A 16406-nucleotide genomic window follows, 5' to 3' on the forward strand; every position below is an offset into this window, starting at 1 on the left:
AATTCCCTTCTCTGTAGGGAATATCAAACTTGTCAGGTTTTTGTCACATGACGTAACATGATTTTTTCCCCCCTTTGCTAAAACAGGGGTGGGCATGTGGCCTGCGGCCCGCAAGTTTGAAGATAAATCGGCAATATTATAAACTGCAAAATACAATACTTGCCTTCATCATCTGAGAGTTCCTGCACAGACTCAGGCGTTGAACAGCTGCTTTCGGTATTCTGGCTGTTGTTGGAGGGTTGATCACTGGCTTTGCGGTGTCGACTCTGTAAAGAAATACCGAGCAGCTCATAAGATACAAGCCACAGTAGAGACTTTAGGTATGCTATAGAATTTAAGAATTAGTGCACATTTGGACTGACCTGCTACTGGAGATTGCTTGTCAAATTATGAGCTGAAATAAAAGTTTTCTTGATGGGCTGTTGAGAATTGCTACATTATGGCACTAGAAATCTACACTTGGACAATGGAAGCATTATAAGAGGAAGCTTGCAACAACAAGCTTGCAACAACGGGTAGTTTTATTTTAATTAGATATGGGCCAAACTATTTAATATTTCTTAAATTGTTTTTTAAATTTTACATCTGTGTGTTTTATTCTGGCTGTACACCGCCCTGAGTCCTTCTGGGAGAAGGGTGGTATATAAATTAAATTAATAAAATAAATAAATAAATAAATAAACATGTTACCGCACAGCCTGATTAAATGTCTAATATTTTAAAAAGGATTATAGTTAACCTTCCCTGCAGGATACCCAGTTTCATTTTTCTTTCTTCCATTTTTGTTTTTCTAAGGTATCAATATTTGCAGATTTTGAAATATTTTCTCTTTAAATTTTCTTTGTATTTCAAGTTTTGTACCCACTCACCACCTTAAACTGTACAAATCTTTTCCCAATTTATTCTGGTGAAGCTTCAAAGGTGTGGAGAGAATTTTTTCCCCCAATAAGCCACGTAAATATATCAGTTTTAAACTCCTGCATATCAACTACTTATTGGTATTATACTAACTGCCATTCTTCTTGTATTTATGTTGCGACTATGTTATTCCACAGTATTCCACTTTTGCTTCAGAATGGACTCATGGTGAATTGGTTGTGGAATGACAATCTTATCTGGCTTTTCGCCATTCTGGAAGCAGACTGGAGAAAAGTACCGTATTTTTCACACTAAAAGACGCACCTGACCGTAAGACACACTTAGGTTTAGAGGAGGAAAACAGGCAATGACAAAGACAGAAGAGGTGGGGTTCAGCACTGTAAAAGGACCCCGCCGCTGCAGCCCATATTTTTCGCTCCATAAGATGCACAGACATTTCCACCCCCTTTGGGGTGGGGGAGTGTGTCTTATGGAATGAAAAATATGGTACTTTAATTTTCCAAACATTGTGGAAAATGCACACTGCACACTGCCAGCAGAGCTAGTTACTAATTACCTTGTGTCGTGCAACTTGGTTACTGATGCACATGTTCTTGTGAGTTGACATTCTGTTGGGTAAGTGCCTCTGCATGGTTTGAAGTACGCCGTCCTTCTCATACTGGGCAATATCATTCAAAGGATCCCAAGGCCTTAAACTTTAACAAAAAGGAAGCTTTAAAAAATTCATCAGATTACAATCAGTAATACATGTGCTCATTACTGAACTCATTAATGAAGATCACTTTAAACCAGATGAGTGATCTTTAGGGCATAAGACCATATAAAGAAATGAGTAACAATGTTACTCAAAAAAGGCATCATTAAATACATGATTAATTGTAACTCAATAAGCAACAGCATAATATTAATTCAAAGTTGTGGCGATCAAGTCATATCAATGTTATATAAATTAGGCACTTACAACAGAGGAAATGGTAAAAGCCACTGATCAATTATAAAGTATTATTGCAAGAGATGATAAATGCAGTATCTAAAAAGAACAAAATACTAATGGTTTACTGGATTGCAAAACTGAAGAAATAGTGGAATCTGTGATTACACAAAAATTTGGATTGGATAAACATAATGATGCAGGAGATGGGTTAAAAATAGAATTTCTCATTTCTTTGCCAACTCCAGCTTCAAACAATATAAATTCAGACTCTACAACTTGGTATTCTTAGATAAACAATATTGGAATTAAACTGACTACAGGTAGTCCTCAATTTACAACCACAATTGAGCCCCAAATTCATGTTGCTAAGTGATACATTTGTTAAGCAAGTTTTGCCCCATGTTATCACTTTTCTTGCCATATTTGTTAAGTGAATCACTGCAGCTGTTAAATTAATAACCCGGTTGTTAAGTGATTCTGGTCTCCTCATTGAATTTGTTTGTCAGACGGTCACAAAAGGAGATCATCACATGACTCCGGGACACTGCAACCGTCATAAATATAAGTCAGTTGTCAAGCATCCAAAAGTAATTCACGTGATGATGGGAATGCTACAATTGTCGTAGTAAGTGTGAAAAACGGTCATAAATCACTTTTTTCATTGATGTTGTAACTTCAAATGGTCACAAAATGAACTGTTATAGGTCGAGAACTCCCTATACGTCATTAGGAAATTATGATGGCAAAGTGCCATCTAGTTATTAAGGATACTTCCAGGAATAGACTATGGAATAAACCATGAATTATTTGTGTTATAAATTTAGAGAATATGTTTCAAAGCAGGGGTGAAATGTAAAATTTGTTACTACCGGTTCTGTGGGCGTGGCTTGGTGGGGGGGGTGAAATGTGACTGGTGGGGTGTGGCCAACTTTTTTTTTTAAAAAAAAACTTTTCAAAGCATTTTTTCTAATGCTTTGAAAAGCCTCTGCCGATCAGGCAACTCAGCTGGGATCGTCAGAGACTTTTCAAAGCATTTTTTTTTACCACCTCTTCGGCTAAGAAGTTGCAGAAAAAAATGCTTTGAAAAGCCTCTGACGATCCCAGCTGAGTCGTGCGATCATCAGAGGCTTTTTTTTTTTTACTTTTAAAAGCATTTTTTCGTCGGAAGAGGTTGTAGAAAAAATGCTTTTAAAAGTAAGTAAAAAAAAAAAAGCCTCTGATGATCGTGCGGCTCAGCTGGGTATATAGGGGGCCCCCCCCCTGCAGGGATTTTTGCTACTGGTTCTCCGAACCACCTGCCGCCATCGCTACCGGATCAGGCGATCCAGTCCGAACCGGGAGTATTTCACCCCTGCTTCAAAGAGAAGATTTAATCTGAATGTAAGTTACATGCAAGGAACAGATTCAAGTTAAAGACAACTGGAGAATCAATGGGATGATGTAACAGTCTTATGAAAATTTAAGAAGACAGTTTCCCAAAGCGAGGCACAAATATCTCAATCAAGAATATCAACACATAAAGGAAAGAACAAGAAGAAAAGAGAGTTGTTTAAGAAAATCAGCAAAATCCTAAACAAGTTCACAGGTAGGACTACTCAAGATTAACGGCTATAAATCATTTTATAGTAATTTAATTGTTATAGTTGGAGATTATAGTGTGATGAGGATTCCACCTTTTTTTGCCTTTCCTCACTATTCATAGAATGCCTCTGGCTTAGATATGTATATAAAATATACCTAGACAGGCAACTTTTAATCATCACATGCTCTAACTCATGGCTTTTTAATATTTTTCAGATGTGAAACTTGATTTAACAAAAAAAAAAAGGCACTTTGATCAAGAGACAAGGCGCTTTGATCAAGGGGTTGAAAACTGGCTGCATTCAAGTGAACCTTTTTGGTTGTTGAAAGACTACCACAAAAGTCCATCAAATTCTTGAACATGGAACACAATTTGAAAATTAGAAGTCACTCACTCTTCATATTTGTAGTGCCATTCATTTGTGGTAGCATTGTGCCAGAAAAGTAAGGGCTTCCACTCTGTTCCGTTTTCCTTCCGTTCTCGTGCTACGTGTCTCTGTTCCTCTTCCAACACAAACTTTTCTTGAGTGGCCTTGTGCTGGTCTTCTTTGCTGATTGCACTGGTTACATGCTGCCAGAGTCTGAAAACAGTCAACCATTAAGTTAGTCAGAAGGTCAGCATAGCCATACAGTTCAGTGGAAACGAAAGAGATCTGGAAACTTGGTTAAGTAATGTTATTGAACCTTCTGAAATGCCAGAGGATGCATAGAGGAAGTCTTCAGTTAACAACTAATCATTCTGCAACTATACAAAGATACAACAGGATTGAATGCATGGTATTTACAACTGGTTCCTATAGTTCCAGCCCAGCTACAGATTATAAAGAGCTATCTTTATTTCTCTTTAGTTCTAGGTTGCTTCTCTCCTTGGTTAGTTTTCATCCACTGTTTCTTGTCCTGCCTTCAGGTGCTTTGGAGAATAACTCGACTCCCTCTTCTTTGTGGCAACCCCTGAGATATCTGTTGTGGCTCTGTTACCTGAGCCTGTGTCATCGGCAGGAGAGGACTCCGAGAGTGAAGGAGAGGAGTTGGCAAGGCCTCCCTCTCCAGGACCCTCCTCTCTGGCAATGCCTTCGGTGTCCGCCGAAGGTCAAGAGATAGGCCTGGGTCCATGCAGCCACAGGTGGGTAGTAATGAGGGAGATGAGTCTTGGCTGGATCCTCGGCAGCGTCGCAGAGATAAGCACGCGCAACAGAAGAAGAGGCATGCCAGAGATTAAGCTGAGTCACTGGACCACACCCCACAGGGTATAAAAGGGGGTGAGGTGGCCATTCAGACTCTGTGATGGACAAAACTAACTACTATCGATTCACATTGCATCTTTGGAAACAACATTATCTGCCTTGGATTTAATTACAGACTGGACTTGACAATTCTTGAACTGTGTGTATTTTGTTTATGAGTAAAGTCTTGGCAAGCAGCTACTGGGTTGCTGCCAATCCTCTTATCGAAAGAATTTGGTTGTCTGCCAGTTTATTTAACCCCCGGCTGTCTGTTTGTGTGTGTGTGTGAGACGGGGACAGAACAATATCGGAACACTACTATCATGTCATCCCTAGTCCTTCTTTCCATTAAACTAGACACACCCAATTCCAGCAACCATTCTTTATAAGTTTTAGCCTCCAGTCCCCTAATCATCTTTGTTGCTCTTCTCTGCCCTCTTTTTCTAGAATCTCAATATCTTTTTTACATCATAGCGATCAAAACTGGATGCAGCATTCCAAGTAATACTTGGTGAACACCCGTAAATTATATAAGTATTTCTATGGTATTGAAAATTGTTACCTAAAGGACCATCTGTCTTCTATAGTTTCTGACCAACCTATACAATCAAGAGTTATGTTCCAGATCCTTTCCAGTGAACTTTGATGGGACTCAGGAAGTGTACCTTCTTTATCACAGCATCTGCTCCTTGGTACACAATCTTCCTCTAGAGACACTGGCCTTCACCTTGACCCCACTTGAAAGAGCTATGAAATCTTGGCTCTTCGCCTAGGCCTTGGGTTAGAGTGATAGGTCGGCTCTGTATGTTTTATTTGTTTTGAATGTGTTTTTCCTCCAGGTGTTTGGATGTTTAAGAAGTATTTTAGGGTTGATTTTACTGTGTGCTGTCCAGAGTCACTATAATCTTAGGCAATCTTATACAATTAATAAAATAAATAATAAACATAACCCTATTGATAAATGAAGGAATAATTCCATTTGTAATAAACCTAGCAGAAGGATTATGGACATATTAGTCCAATAAAAAAGGAAGAAATCTGTATCTATATGTGGCCAAGGTTCAAAACATTTCCACTGCAACAGGAGTAGAGAAACCACCATAAGTTTAATTTTTTCTGAATCATGTTCAAAATACCAATTCATAATCTACCGGTAATATAATTAGACACAAATCAATTTTTATAAAACTACATTGCCCAAAATGCAATCAAGGGTAGTCATATTCTTTCCTGTCACCCTCTGACATCAGGCTGCCTATCTTACCTCTCAGATTCAAATTCTGTCTGTTCTTCAAACAAGACAATGTGACGTTTCAGTCTTTGTTTTCGGACTTCACTGGTCGGATTCCAAAAAACATCTGTACTGCCATTTTTCAGATCATTTATATATACTTCACCATCCTGAAAAAGACAAAAACAATTTAGTGCCAGTTTCAAACAAGCAGGAGATATCTTGGGACAGGATTAAGAACTAAGGAAAAGAATTCCATTCTTCTCTACTGACAGAGAATTTTTTCCCTTATTTTTTCCTACATCATTATTTCCTCCACTGATGAATTATAAATGATTACATATTTGGGACAAGAGCCTATCTTATATTATTTTGATAAATCCCAGATACTTGGTGTCACATATCTGGGTTATTCATTACAAAAAACCCCAATGTGGTAGTTCTCGAGTTATGACTGCAGTTGGAGCTGGGAATGCTTTGCTAAGCAATGTAGGTTATGAAGTGTGATGTTACATCACTGCATCGCTTAGCAACAGCAATTCAGGGAGTCCCAGTAACCCATCCAAAAGCTGCAATTGGTCCAGAATCCAGCAGCTTGAACTATTATAGGCATACCTTGGGATGCTCCAATTACACCTTTGCTTCATAAGTGGCATGGCTCCCAATAGGTTTCTTGGTGCAATTGAAAGTATGGTTACAGGTAGTCCTCGACTTACAATGGTTCACTTAGTGACCATTCAAAGTTACAATGGCACTAAAAAAAGTGACTTATGATAGCTTTTTATATTTATGACCGTTGCAGCATCCCCATGGCCATGTGATTTAAATTCAGATGCTTGATAACTGGTTCATATTTATGACAGTTGCAGTATCCCATATCATGTGATCTCCTTTTGTGACCATCTGACAAGCAAAGTCAACAAGGAAACCAGATTCACTTAACAACCAAGTTACTTGGGAAGCTGAAGTGTTCAAGATCTGTGCTGACCTTCCAGGAAGCGTGTGAATTATTACAACTCACTCCCACGCTGGATTTTGGTTGATGTTCATTTATCACATTGAAACCGAAGTTAAGATTTCAGAATTCGGGCTAGCAAAGACAACTAGCAGATATATCTACACCTATAAAGCTGTTTGATGCAATTTTATTCCACTTATTTTACTTTTAACTTGAGTTCTCTTGGAAGCATCATGGAACACAGCATTCCAATGGCAGCTCTTCAATTCATATATGCATTTTAAAACTGTCATTAAAGAATATTATGATTTCTTACCCAGTGTCCATCAAGATTTGCCAGCACTTCTTCTCCTGATTTAATCTTCCCTGAAATTTGATTAATGCTTGTGCTGCCACCAAAAAATGGCTAAGGAATGTAAAGGGAAGAAAAAACTATTTCAGTCCAGAAAGAGTGATAAATTGGCCGAGAACACAAATGTGTCTAGATAGGTAACTAAAATATAATTTCTCTAGAATTCCAGGGAAAATTAAGTCTATATTGCTCCTGATACCAAAACATAGATCAAACAGACAAACATTTCGGCTAGTGACATGAAGTACTAAAGGATGCATACTAAAATATGCATTTCAAAGACCAGTCAAATTTTATCTGCCTACTGGTTGGAGAACACCAAACGTGCACCAACCATGGGAAACTGTTGTGTGAGTGCGTATTCATATTCTATAATGAATTTAAGGCCCATTACTGGTAGACAAAGAGACTCTTGGGGGTCATAGTAATTATTAGTAGGCTATACAAAGGCATAAAAATGAAAACATCCATAAAATTACAATAAAACAATAAATAAAAACCAAAATCAACATTATAATTGAGAAAGTATGAGAAATTCACAAAGGAGATAAAATTGGAACTGGAATGTTGGAGACTAGCTGAAAATGGAAGTGTCCAATACCTTTAATTTGAATTCCAGTTCTGCCCGATAATTGCTTTTTTCACAATCAATAGTAACTTTTCCTCCAAGCTCCATTGTCATGGTACCATACAGAATTCCTAGAAACAGGAAAAAAAAAATTACAACTATTAACAGAGTATCAATTATGCAGAGACTACATATATCAATCTATAAAGGCAGCCCTGTTCATTCATTATGACTTACACCAAAGGAAAATGTAAAAATCCTGATTTAATAAAAAAAAAGGGGGGTTGCAGTAAAATGAAACTTGGTCCTGTTGTTCAGCACATTCAAGCAAAGCATAAACAAGAACTGCTACCATTCATATAGCAGCAACAGGCAGAAAGTTTATCTCCTTCAGTCTGTAGAATGCAGGATAATTTCAGATCCCTGAACCCATCACTGCTACACTCCCAGGGAGGGGTTTTCCTGATATCACAAAGCAAGAAATATTCAATGCAAATTCAATCCTTGCTGCCTCTATAGCTCAATATGTATTTTTTGATGGCAGCATGGCATTGTCATAAACAAACTTTCAGTATCTTAATTTGTATACTGTAACCAATTCTTTGGAAATAGCATATTTACAACTTGATGTTAAATTTCCCAATTTGCACAAACTCAATTGCACTGCATTTGGACATGTATAAGTAAATCCCCAAACTACTGTGTTTTTAAAATAATTTTGTAGAATACATTTCAACAGATGTAATTTCCATCCTAGATGAATATTAAGGCACGGAAGCCTTAATATTTTTTGCACAGTCTTGATGAGTGCATCACATTATTCCAAAGAATTCAGATTTCTTTTTACCATTTTTGCAATTAAGCATAGTTGGTAGGCGCCAAGGCTTTGCATTTTATAGTTGTTGTTTTTTTTTATAAAAAAAACAAGACTCCTATCTCTTCCTAATTTCCTATGCACTATAGCTAGAAAATCTTAATGGGGATCTTTTTAAGGAAGAAATGGAATCCAAGACAGGAAAGGACACAGCACATACAATCCCCCCCGCCAAATCCCAGCAATATCCCACCTTTACAGTGTGCATATGGCATTGTAATGACATACTCTTCCCCAGAACTTAGAAATGTGAGTTTAGCTTCACCGTCCAATAATGCCGAAAGTGAATTACCTGTAGAAAGAGATGAATACAAATGGCATGACTGTCCGTCTTAAAATTCGACAAGGGAAATAAGAGATGCAACTTATCTAGGTTCAGGAAAAACAACTTTTTATGATACAATATACCCATTTTTTATTTTTGTTTAAGGGATGTGTGAAAAGTAACTCTCAATATTTTTCCTCTAAGAACAAATTGCAATATGTCTATGCATACAAAAGAACCTCTACATGTTAAAATTTAGCAATATGCTTCATTTCTACATACACTGGCATCAAAGTTGATTTTGGCTTTGAAAAAAGGCAAACCGTGGTTATGCCTATCATAATTCTTCTCCACTGCATTCACATTTAATGCTAGCCAGGATTTCTCTTCAATTATGATTTGAGGAACAACTTGAAATGGCCTAGTTGCCCTAAGAGGTTGGTTATATGTCACATTAAGTCAAAATCAAGCAAACCACATGGTGGTTTACCAACATGCATGAACTAGATCTGTCTGTCTGATGTCTTACCATAAAATTTTGATTTGGCTAGAATGCTGCCAGTAATACAAAACCCATCCTTCCTATTACTGACATGAAAGGCCGATACTGGAGGATGATGAGAAACCTGCAATGGAAGGCAATAAAGAAAAAAAGCATGTATAAAGTTTTTGCTCTATAGCTAAAGAGTGCTGGTATAGAAGGAAGCCTCAGATTTACCTGTTCTGCTATGTAAAATGTGTGACTGTTTGTCTGTGGATGAAACCAACAGCAACGGAAAGTCTCTCCCAAAATGGGATTGTATGGCTTTTTTATTCCCTGAAAGACAGGAATTTAATAACATTAGACCAGAGTTTATTTTCCCAAATGAATGTACTGAAATGGGTTTCTGAACGTGCGACTGAAAATCATTCATACAGTTTCATAATAAAAGTTCATGAGGTAAATTGGTCCAAGAGAGAGCATGAGGAATCAAATACTAAGTGGAGATAAGAATTGAGTGTCACTGGTCTTGGCTATCACTGGGCAATTTAACCGCAGATCTATACAGATTCTGCATTCTAATCCCCTTGGAAGCATCTTTTTAATTCAGATAGCAGTGCAGATCGTCCTTCTAGGAAGATAAGAAGTTGTTTTCTACCCAGTCTCTCCAAGACAAAACTGATAGCAGCTCTGTCTCAAGGTTTTCCAACACATATTTTCCAAATTCATGTAAGGATAAACCACATATAATTATTTATCTTCTATATAAAAGGCATGTGCTCCAACTCTGAGCTAGCCTTTCACCTTACCATCTAAGGTCACTTATTCTAATACAAGATTTGTTGCTTATGGCCAAAATGGATTTAGGTCTATGAGATAAGATGCAGCCTGAGAGCACCATGCACATTCAAGGACACTTCACACATTTAGTATACCCTTCTATTTTTACTTAGTTGTGATTTAAATATTCCAATGTCATTTTATAGGCCTAAACCCATCCCAAGATAGCTCTTGAATAAGTAGACATTTTTTAAAAGGATAACCCTACAAGAATAAAACTCTAAAATGTTTAAATCCAGTTGAATTCCAGATGTAAATTGGATAGGGAATAAAATTTATTCAGGGGAATTCTTAAGCAAAGAAATGGTGTTTAAGGACTTCCTTTAAAATGGTGGTAGTGATACCTTGAAAATTCCATGGCTGATCCCTAATAACATTCTTGAACATTTGTAAATCTTTAATACAGTTCACAATTCTTTTGATCCAGCATAAAGAAAGGAACACTGTACTACACTGTCATACCTTTGGCTTTTTATAAAAGCCTGATAGGTACCATCTCAAGACTTGCTTGATTCGACAGTATGGATCTTCTTCAAGAGCAGCTCTGCAGGAAGAATTAAAATGACCATTTCAGTTGTTATTTCTTCATATGGGTGATATGAGCTGCAGGCTTTATTGGCACAAAAGGTATTATTATTTTCATTTTTAAAAAAATTATTAAATTTATAGAGTTGCTTGATTATGAGATGGATGGCATATAAATGTAATAGATAAATCAAAATTATCATGAAGTAAGATTGGACACAAAACTGCAGAACAAAATAGAACAAAAAAAATGAAAAGAGCAAAATATGGCAAATTTCAACTGCCTCTTTCAAATATTCGTAGTGACAAGTTAAGAGATGTGAGCAATCACATTTTCAATGCACAACTACAGAATTCACAGAGGAGTTCTTAGATAGTAAATGTTTAAATGTCCGGATACCTCTGAATTTCTGAGATTTGATTAGTTCCACCATTAGATAAGAGAGACCGTGGATCAAACCATAACCCACCTATCCCGGTATTCTGGAACTAATCCATTTTTCTTTTTTTGCAGAATTCTTTTTGAGTTCTACAAAAAAGAACATGTATAAATGTTGTCTCTGACATTTGTAAGAGATTCGATCACAGGAATATTTAGATACTTTATTCATTTGCCTCTTAAAATAACTAAGTATTTTTAAAAATCTAGAAACAGAAAATGTGAATGCTCACTCTGTTTCTTATAAGCCTGTCCGCTTACCTTGCACATTAAACTATTATTTTAGATGATGCTTCATTTTATACAAGAAAATTTGCTCCATAATTTGTTCATATACTGATTCTTTATATCCTATACAATAACCATGTTAATAACATTAAATAACAACATTGAATATTTTTATTATTTGATGAAGATCTTTCCAGATTGCCAAATCTTGAAAGATTTTGCATTTTCATATGAGATTTTGAAAGATTTCATGGAAATCTCAGGAGATGTAATGATCTCATGAATTATTATCAGTTTATTTTTTAAGAAATTATTCTTTGGAATGTGTCGAAGATTCCATGACACCACTATATAAAAGGGTTGCTATGTTGGTTGAGAAAGAACTTGGCTATGGGATTTGTGATAAATGCATATTTGGAGCTAAAATAAGGTTACATCTATTATTTTCATTATTTTATTTATTATACATGCATTTTCTATTTACTAACCAACTTGGCATTTTGGTCTTGAATAGAAGTCTTTGATAGGTTTACTGTATTTTTAACTGATAACTTTTGATACTGTATTTACAAGACTGAATAGTTATTTACTTGTTAATGTTTCCTTTTAAAACAAGAAATAGAATACAAATAGTTGATCTTGTGTTTTACTGAAGGAAAGAATCACTATGCCTAAAATATTTCAGAATTTATATTTCTCCATGCTATTTTTAATGTGTCATAAATCTGAATATATTTCACTGTAGCAATGGACATGCAATTAAGTGCTGATTTATCAATCAATAACACTGAAGATATTTTCCCCTTTTCCCATTACATTTCCCATTGTTCTCATAATAAACCATTTTTGTCTAAAGATCACCAGGACACATAGCTGGCATGGTTTCTTTTAAATATACAAATACCCCAGTTATAACCATTTCTTGTTCAGTCGCTGAATCATGTCCAACTCTTTGCAAACCCCATGGACCACAGCATGCTAGGCTCCCCTCTCCTCCACTGTATCCAGGAGGCTGCCCAAATCCATGGTCAGTGAGTTGATGACACTATCTAACCATCTCATCTACTGTGACCCCATTCTCCTTTTGCCTTCAATCTTTCCCAACATCAGTCTTTTCCAATGAGTCCGCCCTTCTCAATTGGTGACCAAACTATGTGAGCTTCAGCTTCAGTATCTGTCCTTCCAAAGAACAGTCAGGATTTATTTCCTTTAGGAATTCTAGCCACATGGGTACTCCTACACATCATTTCATAGATACATATTTTCCAGCTATAAAGCTGCTACTTACTGGGAAAGTAGATCAGCATGGTAGTAATAATCAGAGAGTTTGTTGAGGAAGGAGCGTGGCTCTAGGATAAAAGTGGGCAAAACCACACGGGATAAATCCATGCCTGGACGTAGCTGCTTCAGAAGAATCCACATCAAACTCTTATTTTCGTCAGACACCGTTTCTGTTTGAGAGCATTCACCTGTCTGATGAGGAAAATCTTTAGTTAAGATTGAAGCTTTGTTAAAGGGAAAGCAAGAAATTAAAAGGGACAATTTAGCATCAGTCGAATATGTTCCCTTCCTGCTCTCATATCACTACTGAATAAGAATTCCTCAAAGTGGAAGAGTTAGCATCCTTGAAAGATGCCTTCTGTATTATGACATCAGCTCATAATACAATGTTATCCTTTGTTTATGTGAATTCTTAAATATTCTGCTAACATTTCGATTCATAGATCAGCAATCTTGTCTGGACAGGTTTGCTGTGAGAATCCAGAAATTGATTCTAAGTGGCTGAACATATAGCGGTAGTCCTTGACCTATGACCACAATGCACCCGGAATTTTGGTCATAAATTGTTGCAATTGAGGCATGTGATCAAGCTTAATTTTATGACTATTTTTATGAATCATCACAGTCAAGTGAAATATTTAGATGTTAAGCGAACCACAGTATAATTAAGTGAATCCAGGATATCCAATGGGAATTTTTTTGCTGTTTTCTGCCACAAACTGACAAAAAACATTGCAAATTGTGATCACATGACCAGGAATGGTGTAACCAGTTATAAATGGCAGTTGGCTGCCAAATGCCCAAAATGCAATCATGTGATGGGGGTGGCAGTAGCAGTTGTAACTTCAAGGATGGGTCCTAGGTAGCTTTTTTGAAATCCATCATAACTATGAACGTTTGTTAAGTGAATGATCTTCAGTTGAGAACTACCTATAACCTAGAATAAGTTATGCAAATCCAGGCATCCTTCAAGTAGGATGCTTTTTTTTATCACCAGCCATAAAACTCAACAGAAACATACATTATTGAAGAAAGAGTCCAACATTAGTAATAAAAGTGAGTTTTTAGAGCAAGAAGATTTGCTAGAAACTGTAAGTGAGCAATTTGTTTTATTCACACAAAGTGCTACAACCTTAGCCGTAACAACAGGGCAGTTCCAAGACATCTGTCCCAGTCTTCCCTAATCTGGTGCCTTCCATAGAGTTGGACTTCAGCCAGTTGTTCTTAAGAACTGCTAGACCATTGCTGGGCTACAGATTATGGGATCTAAAATCCAGTATATCTAAAGGGATGACATTGTTGAAGAAGGCTCTTCTTGTTCTACTTTTTTTTTTGTTGTTGTTGCAAAAGAAGGTGAAGTTTGGATCCAAGCCTGCTTCTAGGAATCATACAGCTTCAAGCAGCCAGCCTGACTGAAACAAGCCTGCACATCTCTTGCACCAATATTGATCTGCAAAGTGCCGCTCCCTGAGCAAATTCACTGCAGGTATTTAAGCAGTGTGCCACGCGCCAAACAGCAGAGCTTAGTTTGATAAAAGGAAACATGTCTGCAGTGAGGAATGAAATCTTTCTTTCTCTTATTGATTTTGATTATCCATCTCGATCAGCCAAAGATAATGGAAATTTCAGACACAGATGCCCATAATATTGCTGTAAGGTATGGTGTAAACTGATAACTGCCAGAACTTACACCAGCTGCATTTGCGTTTTTATTGAGCCATACATCTTAGTATTCCATACCAACACACACATGCACATCTAAATGGAGCGTAAAATCAAGTCCTTTTTGTACAAAAGGAGACTTTTAAGATAAATATGTGCCTATTTTCTCACCACTCTTAATATGTCACTACTCCATCAATTTAACAGAATAGTTACACCTAGGGTAATCTGTATATGAATGATAAGGAAGTCAACTACCTAATTTAAATACCAGAAGCTTAAACCTGTAGAGGAAGGCATACATATTTATATATTTCAATATTCTTTAATGAATTCTTCTTAAAACTTTATTCAGGATAGGTATGATTGCCATGGATACATATCTAAAAAGTTAGATTTTTAAGAAAACTGGGATTATATTTTCTCAAAGGGGTTGAAAGAGTACAAGTAGTCCTCAATTTACAACCATTTGTTTAGTGACCATTCAAAAGTTACAACTGCACTGAAAAAAAGTGACTTATGACCATTGCAGTATCTCCATGGTCATGTGATCAAAATTTGTATGCTTGGCAACTGGCATGCATTTATGATGGTTGCGGTTTCCCATATCACCTTTTGCAGTCCTCTGACTAGCAGTCAATGAGGAAGCCAGATTCACTTAACAACCATTACTAACTTAACAACTGCAGTGATTCACTTAACAACTGTAGCAAGAAAGTCATAAAATGGGGCAAAACTCACTTAACACCTGTCTTGCTTAGCAACAGAAACCTCAATTGTGGTTGTAAGTCAAGGACTACCTGTAGTTTCTCTGCTCTTTTTCATCTGTGTCTGGGGAAATAAGTTGATGCTAATCTTTAAATTAGTCTATGCTCCCTGAAGACCTTCATTGCTTCGTGCTGTTCTCCAAGTTCCACATCCCATTTCTTCTCCAAGTGAAGTCCCATTCTCTCTCCAAACCAGCGTTTAAATCATGCTATTTGGAGAAGGAGTGGTGTCTGCTGTTCTGTAAGCCACTGTTCTATTCCTTGGTTGAGCGAGAGTGTGCAGATTGCTGATGAGGCATGGTATGAGTGAAGACGCGCTGAGTGAAAGTGCACTGGTGGGGGAGACTTATTCCCATTGACTTTGCTTGTTTGAAATCAGCAGGAAAGGTTGGAAATCATAACCTGCAAGGGTGCAAGGGTGCTGGCATGACCAGAACTTTGAGAAATGGTCATAACCACTACTCATTCAGCACCGTCATAACTTTGAACAATAGTTGAATGAGAGGTCAGAAACTCAGGACTACCTGTAATATAGAACAATTTTCTGTAGCAAGAGAATGCATTAATGACAAACACAAGGCAAACAATGTGAGTAGATGAATTAAATGAGTAATTACCTCTCCAAATTCTTCATAGTTCTGTTCTAGGTAGGTCGTCCCTTTCTTTTCCTGAGACAACTCCCCATGGATTTCAGATTGATCACTCTCACTCTCATTTGTCTTCCGACTATTCTCATGCAATTCATTTTCAGACTCTTCTAGGTTATCTCGTTCAGATTTGTCTGAAAAAGCATCGTTCTCCAAGTGATGGTTTTCCAGAGCTGAATCATTAAGACTGAAATAAATAGATGGTTAAAATGAAGTTTTAATTTCAAAACATTTGTAACCTCTGAAAAATAGAAGGTTTATTCCGGAGAGAAGTGGGATTGAGCATTACAGCAAATATTCCCTGGAGAAAATTCCTTGAGAAAAATCTGGCTAAGGATATCTTATATTTTGGTTAATACAACAAAGTCATTCCCCCATCCTACCCCTCTTGGGCATTAGTCCTTAACCAAAATTAGGAGCAGAACTAAGCAAGATGGATGTGAATCATGCCCAATATTATGAACTTTTTTTTGCTGTGGTTGTTAAATTGAATCACTACAGTTGTTGAGCAAATCTGGCTCCTCCCTTGACTTTGCCTGTTGGAAGTTGGCTGGGAACACCACAAATGGTGGTCACTTGAGCCTAAGATCCTGCAACCATTATAAATACATCATCTACTCAAAAGATCAGTAGCCAAAGCCACTCTCATTTGAGAATCTGGGCCATAAATG

General features: G+C 37.0%; 1 protein-coding gene across 6 annotated transcripts in view; it reads right to left on the bottom strand.

Annotated features, from left to right (window-relative positions):
• OSBPL5 (oxysterol binding protein like 5) overlaps positions 1–16406 on the bottom strand; it is a 126331-nt gene that overhangs the window by 2957 nt on the left and 106968 nt on the right. For all 6 annotated transcript variants that reach the window (XM_070933376.1, XM_070933360.1, XM_070933369.1 and 3 more), the window contains 12 exons: positions 15706–15922; positions 12667–12851; positions 10649–10730; positions 9584–9682; positions 9395–9491; positions 8794–8892; positions 7760–7857; positions 7123–7212; positions 5882–6018; positions 3790–3975; positions 1436–1574; positions 164–266 (listed from right to left, as the gene is read on the bottom strand). In XM_070933376.1, the coding sequence (XP_070789477.1) occupies positions 164–266; positions 1436–1574; positions 3790–3975; positions 5882–6018; positions 7123–7212; positions 7760–7857; positions 8794–8892; positions 9395–9491; positions 9584–9682; positions 10649–10730; positions 12667–12851; positions 15706–15922 (1532 nt within the window). The remainder of the gene's footprint in view (positions 1–163; positions 267–1435; positions 1575–3789; positions 3976–5881; positions 6019–7122; positions 7213–7759; positions 7858–8793; positions 8893–9394; positions 9492–9583; positions 9683–10648; positions 10731–12666; positions 12852–15705; positions 15923–16406) is intronic.

Source organism: Pituophis catenifer, unplaced genomic scaffold, assembly GCF_029215685.1.
Source record: "Pituophis catenifer annectens isolate HBS135680 unplaced genomic scaffold, rPitCat1.0.hap2 SCAF_1, whole genome shotgun sequence".
Classification (NCBI taxonomy): domain Eukaryota; kingdom Metazoa; phylum Chordata; class Lepidosauria; order Squamata; family Colubridae; genus Pituophis; species Pituophis catenifer.